At 44.8% G+C, this 12,160-nt stretch overlaps 1 protein-coding gene across 1 annotated transcript in view; it reads right to left on the bottom strand.

Moving 5' to 3' along the window:
- NLK (nemo like kinase) overlaps positions 1-12,160 on the bottom strand; it is a 307,284-nt gene that overhangs the window by 178,697 nt on the left and 116,427 nt on the right. Inside the window, exon 2 of the mRNA XM_073616684.1 lies at positions 11,587-11,716. Within this exon, the coding sequence (XP_073472785.1) occupies positions 11,587-11,716 (130 nt within the window). The remainder of the gene's footprint in view (positions 1-11,586; positions 11,717-12,160) is intronic.

Genomic DNA, 12,160 nt, shown 5'->3' with positions numbered 1-12,160 from the left:
ATAATCGCATGTAAAATCTAACAGGCTGGCTGTACCCAAGTTGATTGATTAACTTGGGTACATTCAGACTGCCCATACATGGTTTGAATCTGGGCCAACTGGCTTAAGTATGCATATTGCCATTCACAGAACACACTGATAATACAAGACATTCGTTGATTGGACAAGGAGGGGTGGTGATGTTATGATCTCCACCTAGTCCAATCAGAGAACGCCTTGTATTCAGCAAGAAAATTATACAGCATTCAGTGAATGGCAACAGTGCTGAGCAAATGGCTTCCTGTGATTACTATGCAAAATGGAAGCTGCTTGGCACGAAAACCAGAAGATTGCTGCCATCACTTTAGCAGAACTAATGACTACATTGATTTGCAGCTTCCACAGCAATTACTCAGATGTGAGACATACGTACTTACATTTGGTCCTTATACCTAGAATCCAGCTTTAACAACTGGCCAACCGCCCTATAGCAGTTTTACTGCTATGCAGGATCACGTGTATATACACACGTGATCCCGCACTTCTCTACCTGGGCATGATGTCAGTCAGCACCCACCGATCGTTCGGTACACAGGCAGAACAGCAGTCTGCCTACGTAAACAAGGCAGATTGCTGTTCTGTCAGTATTGAAGGCATGGACCCTGTGTTCCTGCAAAGCAGGGACATGGATCCATGCCTTCCCCTAGTAAAAGCACCTCCCACACAATACACAAACACTGCCTAGGCACACAGTTAACCCTTTGATCACCCCTGATGTTAACCCCTTCCAGGCCAGTGTCATTAGTACAGTGACAGTGCACTGATCACTGTATTGGTGTAACTGGTTCCCAGTTTGTTTATAGCGCAAAAAAAAAAAAAAAAACACGGAGAGGTGATCAAATACCACCAAAGGAAAGCTATTTGTGGGGGAAAAAAAGACATACATTTTCTTTGGGTACAGACGCAATTGTCAGTTAAAGTAACGCAGTGCAGTATCGCAAAAAATGACCTGTCATGCAGGGGGATAAATCTTCTGGAGCTGAAGTGATTAATGGACAAGAAAACACTAGTACTAGTTACCTGAATGTTAACATTTCAAAGGAAGGAACTGGGAGGTAGGAAAGCGTGGATAGTGAACAGAATTCTGTTAATTTTGGAGAATGCAACACATTTTGAAACAGGGAATGAATGGCTTCTCTAAGCTTGCAAAGTTGTGTGTAAAAGGATGGCAAAATAGACAAATGTGTATAATTGTGGGTGAAAGTCTGCTTTAACAGAAGTGGTGACAAGACTGCCACATCATGAAACTGGAAAGAGAAAACAAAACAGCTGTAGCATTTCCTAATCCTCTGAAAGCTTCTCACCAATGACGTATGAATGTACGCTGTAACAACATATTTCAGGTCATCAATATTTAAGCCAGTGGAGTCACAGTATTTTAGTTCATACTCATAAAATGAATGGATAATGTGTTAATGCAACAGTTTTAATGCAAATCAAACCCCAGCTGCTGCTAGTCAATAATACAAAGAAAACAAACACTGCAAGCCTGGGAACCTTGTAGATGGGAAAACAGGAATCAGGAGACTGAGCTGATTTCAAAACAAATGAATAAAAAATTAGCGCAACAGAATACAATTGTGTGGACTGTGTTTTCTAGGCTTCCAGGATAAGCCTGCCCAGGATGTAATGTAAATAGGGATACTAATAAAAGAATACAAGAACTCACTGCTATGTTCTGAGAAATCGCAGTCAGAAAGACAAGACTATATTTACTAGATAAAACAGGATTTAAACGAAAAACACACAAATGACTCTCCATACATGGGGTGTGGAAGGTTTAATCCTCACTCCACTAAACAATAGAGAGGGCAAGACAACAGAATTAGGCCTAATGCACAATGCTGCTCTGAAACTCACGTTTAGGAGCTTTTGGCGGGTTTTTTTTGCCAAAGCCCCTGAACTCAACTCCATAAAAAGCTGTGTATTCATGTACACATGGCCCTTTACCAGAGTTTAAAGGCAGTCAAAGCTGCTCTTCTGAACGCAGAAGAAAAGGAGCTTATAGGCATAAAAAAAAAAAGAAAAAACACCTAACACGCCTAAACGCACCTAAACATTAGCATTTACTCATTTCAATGGCCAGAATAAATTAAAATTATGGCCAATGAAATAAACTCACCTAAGCTGGTTTGAAAAAAAAAATTCAGCTTAGGCGAGTTTTTTTTTTTCTTGTCAAGAGAATCAGTGTTTACAATAAACCTATGAGGACTTATGCTCTATAGAGAAGTTACCTATGTTAGTGACAAGATCTGCCAGCTATTGTGTCACAAGGCTTCCGAATGTCAGTTCAAAGCAAAGCAACCGAGTGAACCCTACTGTCATGAAAGCTAAAAAGTTTGGTTGAACGACTGATTCTTTAAGCGAATAACAAAACTGCAGCATAATTTCTTGTGTCAGTAACCGGAAGTTTTTACTAGAGGTGCACCGAATGGAAATTTTGGTACCGGAAACCAAAAATTATAATATATATATATATTATATATATATATATATATATATATATATTTTTTTTTTTTATATATACAATTGTATTATATTAAACTTTTTAAACAATTCTCGGCCGTCACTTTGTTATATGGCAGGCAGGAAGTGGTTGTGTTATCCTGACTGGGCGTCATTTGACATCCAGCAGGATAAGCCGCCAGCGTGCGTCCCTCGAACACAACCCATCACAGTAAACAGCCAATGAAATTGGCTGTGTACCACATGATCGGCTGTGTCCAATCACAGCCGGTCACTTTTGTCAGCAGTAGAGAAGCGCTCCTGATGCGCCATCCCCGATCACCGCGGTGCACGCGTGTCTCTCCGCCCATCCCCGATCAGGGAAAACAGCCAATAAAATTGGCCGTGTCCAATCACACCCAGTCACAAATGTAAACAAGACATTAGAGAGCAGGAGATCAGTGAGTTGATTACTGTGAGCGTTTTACACCTTGCTGTGCACCACACTGTCCCCCCTCCACAATAAAGAGAACCTGTTACCATAGTACTGTCACACAGCCCATCTGGATCTGTCAAACAGGCCCACCACCAGTACTGCTATCAGTGCCGCCACACAGGCCCTCTATCAGTGACCTCCTAGTACCACCATGAGTACTGTCACACAGGCCCGCCATCAGTACCGTCATCATGGCCAAAAAAAGTTTTCACAGCTGAGGAAGCATATACCATGCTTACGATGTCGGATGATGAGAGCAGCAGGGAGTTCCCATCATCCGATTCAAGTTCGGAATACGAGCAAATGGGGGATAGTGGATCTGAGTCAGCGGAGGAAATCGTCCCTCCTAAAAGAATAAGGAGATCATAACAAAGATCAGAAGACCTGCCTGCCACCAGCTGTGCCAGACTCCAGGAAGAGGAGCCTAGTGCCAGTACTGGAAGTACACACCCAACCCGAAGAATCCGGGCCCAGTCCTACCTTCCCGATGCCCTGGCAAACCCCTTATGGTTGCCTGCCAGATCAGGGTCCGCTATAATCCCCTCTTTTCACCGCACAGCCAGGTGTGCAGCCAAACACTACAGATTTTTCCCAATTGGATTATTTTTATTTGTTTTTCCCCAAAGATTTGCTGCAGTATATGGTGGACCAAACAAATCTCTATGCAGAGCAATTTATTGCCTCCAACCCCAATTCATCCTACACCCGTATGTTCCATTGGCAACGTCTCACACTAGAAGAGTTCAAATTGTTTTTGGGCCTTACATTTAATATGGGGCTTACAAAGAAGAACAAACTGCATGCCTACTGGTCCACCAACCCCATCCACCACATGTCAATATATTCTGCTGTCATGTCCAGGACACGCTATGACATGATCATGCTTTTCCTACATTTTAATGATAACTTACAGTGCCCTCCCTGAGATCATCCCTCCCAACCATGACAAATTGTACAAAATATGCCCCCTAATACAACAGACCAAAATATTTGTGTGGAGGCATCCCTTATCCACTTTTCTGGCCAGCTGCACTTCAAACAGTATATTCTCAGTAAAAGAGCCAAGTACGGGTTAAAACTAAACAAACTTTGTGATAGAGCCACTGGATATGTGTACACCTTCCGCATTTATGAAGGGAAAAGACTCCCAGCTCCAGCCCCCAGAGTGCCCCATATAAATCGGAACCAGTGGGAAAACTGTCCAGGAGTTGGCATACCCCCTGTTCAAAAAAGGATATAATTTACATGTGGACATTATACCAGCTTGCCCCTTTTTCGCCACGTATACCATAAAAAAAAAAACTCTGGCACCCTCCCACAATTAACTGACCCTGGCCTGTTTACCGACAATGTCTCTGCCTGTCATTTTAAACCACGTTTCCGACTTCCACATGCACCAACCTCAGCCTGTTAAATGACGTTGTTTTTTTTCCTGTCACTTGGACTGATCTTTTGCCCTTCTACTTTAGTACACAGGGGTCTCACATATGTGAGGGGCTTCAGAATAGCGTTCTGAGTAGAGAAAAACAGTTTTTGTTTTTTGTGTTCCCAGAACAGGGTCTGGTGTCCGGAGGCATCAAAGACATTTGGGTGGGAGAAGCCTCTACCCCTGTCCCTAAGCTTGATAGTCCTTGCTGCTGCCTGGACCAATTCTTTGGATGTGCTGACCATATCGCTGCCTGTAATGACCCAGGACTTTATGGACCATGTTTCTTCCTGCTGCCTGGACCAATACTTTGGCTGTGTTGACCAAATCTCTGCCTGCTGCCTCTACTGACTATTGACAGTATTTCTGCCTGGATGATTCCTTTAACTGCTGCTGACCACACCTCTGCCTGCTACCTGGACCAATGCTTTGGCTGTGCTAACAGTATCTCTGCCTGTACTATGGACAGTATTCCTGTCTGCTGCCTGGATGATTGCTTTTGCGATCTCTGACCACATCCCTGCCTACTGCCTGGACCAATGCACTACTAAAATCACAGGTAATCTTTTGTTATTTGGTATGTACGTGTTAGAGATATGAAGGGCTTTCAAAAAATGTGATTTGTAGTTAGAAAATTATGTGTGCAATTTATGCCTCTAGAATGCCTGGAGGGGCTACTTGGATGTTGGGCCTCTGTATAGAGGAAGGAAAAGAGACGAGAGGAAGAAGGAAAAGAGACGAGAGGAAGAAGGAAAAGAGACGAGAGGAAGAAGGAAAAGAGACGAGAGGAAGAAGGAAAAGAGACGAGAGGAAGAAGGAAAAGAGACGAGAGGAAGAAGGAAAAAAGAGACGAGAGGAAGAAGGAAAAAAGAGACGAGAGGAAGAAGGAAAAAAGAGACGAGAGGAAGAAGGAAAAAAGAGACGAGAGGAAGAAGGAAAAAAGAGACGAGAGGAAGAAGGAAAAAAGAGACGAGAGGAAGAAGGAAAAAAGAGACGAGAGGAAGAAGGAAAAAAGAGACGAGAGGAAGAAGGAAAAAAGAGACGAGAGGAAGAAGGAAAAGAGACGAGAGGAAGAAGGAAAAGAGACGAGAGGAAGAAGGAGAAGAGACGAGAGGAAGAAGGAGAAGAGACGAGAGGAAGAAGGAAAAGAGAAGAGAGGAAGAAGGAAAAGAGAAGAGAGGAAGAAGGAAAAGAGAAGAGAGAAGGAGGAAAAAAAGAGAAGAAGGAAAAGAGAGGAGAGAGCAGGGAGAAGGGAGAAGAGGAGAGGAGAGGTAAACGCGGTAACTAGCATTTAGCCGTGTTTCGTTTACAGGCATTTTTCATTTTTGGCTACAAAAATAAGTACATTAAAAAAAAAAAAAAATCTTCTAAAACGCAAACGCAGAATGTAAACACAGCAAAACGGACATTTTAAACGTCAATTACTATGTGTCAAGTTATGCTACGTTTCCACTAGCGCAATTTGTCATGCGACTTGGGACTGCAAAGTCACATGACAAGTCGTACCCCATGATTTCCAATGTGTACCGTTCATATCTGTGCGACTTCAAAGTAGTCCCTGCACTACTTTGGTCCGGACTTTAAAGCGACTTGAGGTCCACAGACCTCAATACACAGGCATTGCTTTAAGTCTCATCAAAATTGCGGCAAAATCGGGCGACTTTGGGGTTGCAATAGTGGAGGCCCCTTTCACACTGCCGCGACTTTAATTTAAAAAAAAAAAAAAAAAATTGTCTTCATTTTCCCAAGAATTGTGGGGGGAAAAAAAAAAAAAAAAACTACAACTTCAAAAAAACTCACCAAGCCCCTTAGGCACCCTTTCACACTGCCATGACTTGAAAGTCGCGCAATTTTTCGGCCGCGATTTCAGGGAATGCCTGTGTAAACTTGAGGTCTATGGATTGTCTGCAATCTCTTAAACTTAAAGAGGAGATCCGTCCACCCCTGCAAAAATTAAAAGCCAGCATCTACACATACTGCAGCGGTTGACTTTTAATAGGACACTTGCCTGTCCTGGAGTCCAGCAAGGTCGGTACTGCAGTTGATGTTTCCACCAGTTGTCGGGTGCTGCCGCCGCCATTGCAGGTGCAAGGGAACCGGGCAGTGTAGCATTACAGCTTCACGCCAGGTCCCTACTGCGCATACACGAGGCACTGCTGCGCTCTCCTACTTGCCTGGCGGCGGGGGAGGAAGGAGTAAGGAGGAGGGAGCCGAGCTGTGACATAATTTGCAGCGACCCAGACTCCCGGAAGTGGGGACAGGATACCTGTCAAAGACAGGTATCTGTCCCCCCCCCCGGAAAGGTGCCAAATGCGGCACCAGAGGGGGGGGGAGACAAATGAGCGTAAGTGCTACTTTTGGGTGGAACTCCGCTTTAAACACATTGCTAATAATATTAGCAAAACTTCTATTCTGTGCACCTCTAGCAGACATGATACAAGAGATCAATGCAGCCTCGCCAGTGCCCGTCAGATGCAGTCTCACCAGTGCCTGGATCATACAGAGCGGCGATTTCCCGCTGTGTCACGAAGCAGGATTTGAATTTCCCGCCTCCTATGATACACGTCACACTGATTCAATTTCCCAGCATTGGATCAGTGTGCCGTCTATCACAGGAGGCGGAACGTTGTTACAGGGGCTGCCGAACAATCAGTTCCGTGACACAGAGGGAGATCGCGGCTCTGCGTGACAAGGGGAGCAGGGGGAAGGAGGGGGAAGGAAGGAAGGAAGGAAGGAAGGAAGGAGGGGGAAGGAAGGAAGGAAGGAAGGAAGGGGAAGGAAGGAAGGGGAAGGAAGGAAGGAAGGAGGGGGAAGGAAGGAAGGAAGGAAGGAGGGGGAAGGAAGGAAGGAAGGAAGGAGGGGGAAGGAAGGAAGGAAGGAGGGGGAAGGAAGGAAGGAAGGAGGGGGAAGGAAGGAAGGAAGGAGGGGGAAGGAAGGAAGGAAGGAGGGGGAAGGAAGGAGGAGGAAGGAAGGAAGGAGGGGGAAGGAGGGAAGGAAGGAGGAGGAAGGAAGGAAGGAGGGGGAAGGAAGGAAGGAAGGAGGGGGAAGGAAGGAAGGAGGGGGAAGGAAGGAAGGAGGGGGAAGGAAGGAAGGAAGGAGGGGGAAGGAAGGAAGGAGGGGGAAGGAAGGAAGGAGGGGGAAGAAAGGAAGGAGGGGGAAGAAAGGAAGGAGGGGGAAGAAAGGAAGGAGGGGGAAGGAAGGAAGGAGGGGGAAGGAAGGAAGGAGGGGGAAGGAAGGAAGGAGGGGGAAGGAAGGAAGGAGGGGGAAGGAAGGAAGGAGGGGGAAGGAAGGAAGGAAGGAAGGAGGGGGAAGGAAGGAAGGAAGGAAGGAAGGAGGGGGAAGGAAGGAGGGGGAAGGAAGGAAGGAAGGAGGGGGAAGGAAGGAAGGAGGGGGAAGGAAGGAAGGAGGGAAGGAAGGAAGGAGGGGAGGAAGGAGGGGGAAGGAAGGAGGGAAGGAAGGAAGGAGGGAAGGAAGGAAGGAAGGAAGGAAGGAAGGAAGGAAGGAAGGAGGGGGAAGGAAGGAAGGAAGGAAGGGGAAGGAAGGAAAGAAGGAGGGGGAAGGAAGGAAGGAAGGAAGGAAGGAAGGAAGGAAGGAAGGAGGGGGAAGGAAGGAAGGAAGGAAGGAGGGGGAAGGAAGGAAGGAAGGAGGGGGAAGGAAGGAAGGAAGGAGGGGGAAGGAAGGAAGGAGGGAGGGGGAAGGAAGGAAGGAGGGAAGGAAGGAAGGAGGGGGAAGGAGGGAAGGAAGGAAGGAAGGAAGAAAGGAAGGAAGGGGAAGGAAGGGGAAGGAAGGAAGGAAGGGGAAGGAAGGAAGGAAGGAAGGAAGGAAGGAAGGAAGGAAGGAAGGAAGGAAGGAAGGAAGGAAGGAGGGGGAAGGAAGGAAGGAGGAGGCAGGAGGGGGAAGGAAGGTAGGAGGAGGAGGAGGAGGAGGAGGAGGAGGAGGAGGAGGAGGAGGAGGAGGAAAGAGGGGGGAGGGAGGAGGACTGGGGCACGCCAGGGTGACACCCCCACAATGTGCGGAAAACGGGGCGGACAGCCCCCTTTTCGGTGCCATTATCAGCACCTTTTCTTCTTTCGGCCGATCACAAAAAACTGTTTCTGGCTGATATGTTTCGGAGGCCTAAATTTCGGTGCACCTCTAGTTTTTACAGAAGGCTACCATGAGATCAAACTCAATAGAAAAGCATATTGATATTTGCAAATATAGTAGACAAGCATTAAAAGGATAAGTTCACCTTTTCAGGCAAAATTTCACTTTTCAGAATAGAAGCATTTTCTGCCCAAGCCATCCCAATGTGCTCATCTCTCACTTACCTAGCCCATGACAGCTTTGAATCTATACCTCTCAGTTCAAAATACATCTGAACCCATCACTTCCTGTATCATGTGACAACGCCCAAAACGTCATATCCATCCATCATGCACTGCCCTACTGCATCATAGAACAGGGCATGTTTACAACTCCACCCTCATCACTATACCACCTATTTTCACCCACTTTCCTACTTCTTCAATTAAGGTGACCATACACTGTAGAATCTCCCTTAGATCTACCATCAGCATTATAGTAAAGGGGCCTGTAATTTGGTAATAATTGAAAGGATTGCTCAGGTGGATCCTTTTAGTACACAGTTTTGCGAAATGTAAAGGAAAGTGTACAGTTTGTGCAATCAGATTGCCAAGTGTATGGCCATCTTTATACAAGTACATGGGAGGGAGTGGTCAGGGAGAGGCTCAGCTGTCATCGTTCTTGTGTAAAACACACCAACTGCACTTTCAGGCCCCATTTACATAGTGGGAGTGTGTTTTTTGGCGTGTCAGTCCGACGACACGCAATAAGTGCCGAAAAGTAGCTCATGGGGCATTTTGGTTGACGTTTGCAGTCAAGAGATATCAGAATGGCCACCCACAGGTCAAATTTTGGATGATTCACAGGAATTGGCTGTAGTTCAAACCATGTATGGCCAGCTTCACAGTTGGTTAGCTGTTCTCAAGATTTTACATACTTTGCAAAAAACTCCAAATACAACCAAAGTCTATGCAAAACATGTATGAGCAAAAATTCACCATTTATTTTGTTACAAGAGGCAAAAGATTTCTTAATTGGCTCCAATGCCAAAATTAAACTAAAAAAGAAAAAAGGTTTCGATCACATAGAGGCTTCTCTAGTGTGGGAGCAAGAACCTGATTTCATAATTAGCAGCCAACCAACCAATACACATACATACACAAAGTTTTGTCTGCTAAAGTATGTTTGTCCATCCATTCATGAATATGCACAGCACTGCCACTTTTTCTGTTACAGTTATAGACTGCAGAAGAATACAGCTGGGTCCTTTCCTCACTTCAACTTGCTGAGAAGATAGTTAAAGTGCAGCAGACTGAATAGGTTATCACTCTGCTCTCTCCTGCTATGAGCCCCCATTCCCAGTTTTAAATAGCACGACAAGTCACACCCCATTGCCGGCAATGGAACCATTCATATTGCAGCAACTCATGCCGCAGCGATTATGAAAAAGGTTCCTGCACCACTCTCAATTTCATTGCGGCTTGCATAGACTTCTGTTGTATGAAGTCTTAAGCTGCAATGAAATTGGCAGTGCAAATGACCCTGATGTGCAGCTTTGCAATCTCACTGAAGTAGCACAATTTCAAAGCTGCACCGATGTGAAAGGGGGCTTAGGGGGCTTAGTATGTTCCTTGTTAGCGCATTTGCATACAGAACTTCTGCTTCCAGTCCTTCTTTATAAGAGATTACAAGAGGCTTATAGAAAGTCAAATTCTGGTTGAATTTTCAAGCACAATGTACTGAGTGTCTATTCAAAACAGATCTATATTGGCAAGTTGCATTAAAGTGGTTCAAAAGTCTAAACCTTTTTTTTTTTTTTTTATTTTTTTTTTTTTTTTTTAACTTAAAGTGAATGTAAACCCACTCTCATCATTTCTAAATTACTTTCATAGTGCTGACCTATAAGGATATACATGCCTCCTGCATGTATCCTTACCAGTCAAATATCTCCCCTTTAGCTGTTTGGAGCCCTGCAATACTCCAGATTCTGTGGGCGGGTCTGTTGTGCAGAGCTTGGTGGGTGGAGTTGTGATGTCAGTAGACTCCCCGCCCACCTCTACACTCCCCTTGGCCAGGCATCCATATTTCTGCTGGTCTCGTGGATTATGCCCCATAACTAACATCCAGTCAAAACCCTGGAAAGTCACCACATGACTTCAGCATGCCCAATCATGCTGAGGTGTGGAGCAGCCAATCCCTGGAGAGCTGGATAAGGGGGGGGGGGAGGGGGGGCAGGGTTGGGATGTGAAATACACAGAAGCCTCTCACACTTATGCATGAGATAAGTAAATCACCTGCCAGTCACAGCAAGAGGGAAAAATAGACACCTATTTCTCAGTGTGTCAGTTTTATCTTACTGAAAAAAGATAAGAATATTGCTCAGAGCTGGATTAACTCTTCGTGGCAAGACTGGGCACAGATGGAATGACATTCTCTGTTGTAAAAGATATGAGTCTTAATTTAAAAAAAAAATTTAGGGGGTTTACATCCACTTTAAGGCATTCTCTGCATTATGGTAAAAAAAAGTTTAGTTAGCAGTATGACTCCTCAACCATTGGCTCCCACTGCTGTCAGCCAAATCCTGTGACAAGGGAGTGACGGGCTAGAGCCGAGACGTGCCATTTGTGTCTATAGTAGTGGTTCTGTGTGGTGGCACGCCAAGAACAGAAGAAGCACCAGCAGCCCATTACCTTGGCTGGGCTGGCAATGCACCAAAAACTGAAGAAAAAAAAAAAAAATATCTGACATGCGCAATTGTCCTGCCACGACTCACAGTAGTGAGCTTCCATGCGCTGTGATACAATGAAAAGCATGTACATCAGAGATGGGTTGGGTGAGGGTGTTGCCACTGATAATGAATGGCACAGCAACACACAGCACAGAAAAAGGTGTGAATGGGGCCCTAGAGCAATTAAAAACACCATTATAATTGCGGTGCATGCTATACAGTATTGCAGTTAATTTCCACCTGCTATTTCGAATGCAGAAGAACTTTACACTGCAAAGTTGTTAAAACAGTAACACCTGTGACTTGTCCCAGTGATTGGAAATGGCAGACATCAAACAAATTATTTAGCTATCAATACTTCCAGCAAAAACTTGTATCTTTACTTACGTTGTCATGCTTAAAAAAACACAACATCTTCAATTCTCGGAAGACCCTTTTGCAAGAGACTAGATTCTGGAAGACGTTGGGCATCTTTTTGAGAGCAACTCTCTTTCCATCCCGTGGATCTGTTACTGACCTATAAAATCGAAAAATAAATCAGTTAAGTATTCTGGAAGTTAATGATTGATGAAAATTAAGTAGCTTATTCAAGACAGAATGAAAAAAAATTAAAATACCCATCACTGGGAAACACCACAGACTAATACTTTGGCCAATGAACCAAGTAACAGACCCCAGAAACTGGAGAGTGACTACTTGCATTGTAGTCACACGTCTGCTATTGGCCATGTTCCTAAGAGGGGGCTGGACTTTCAAAAATCAATGTGCAAAACTGTATGTGTACTAGATTTTACATTAAAGGCAACACTTTTTTTTTTTTTAAGTTTACCCTCTCCATTAGTCCCGTTTACCATTATCGTTGAAAGTAAAGAAAATCCCAAATTTTCAGTCATCTCCAGAAAAGCAATAGGGGGGAAATATTCCAATGGGACACTACTTCTGGTGATATGGGGGTCCCCAA

Source organism: Aquarana catesbeiana, linkage group LG02, assembly GCF_042186555.1.
Source record: "Aquarana catesbeiana isolate 2022-GZ linkage group LG02, ASM4218655v1, whole genome shotgun sequence".
Classification (NCBI taxonomy): domain Eukaryota; kingdom Metazoa; phylum Chordata; class Amphibia; order Anura; family Ranidae; genus Aquarana; species Aquarana catesbeiana.
Note: the sequence above shows the minus strand (reverse complement) of the source record. Positions and strands in the feature narration are given on the sequence as shown.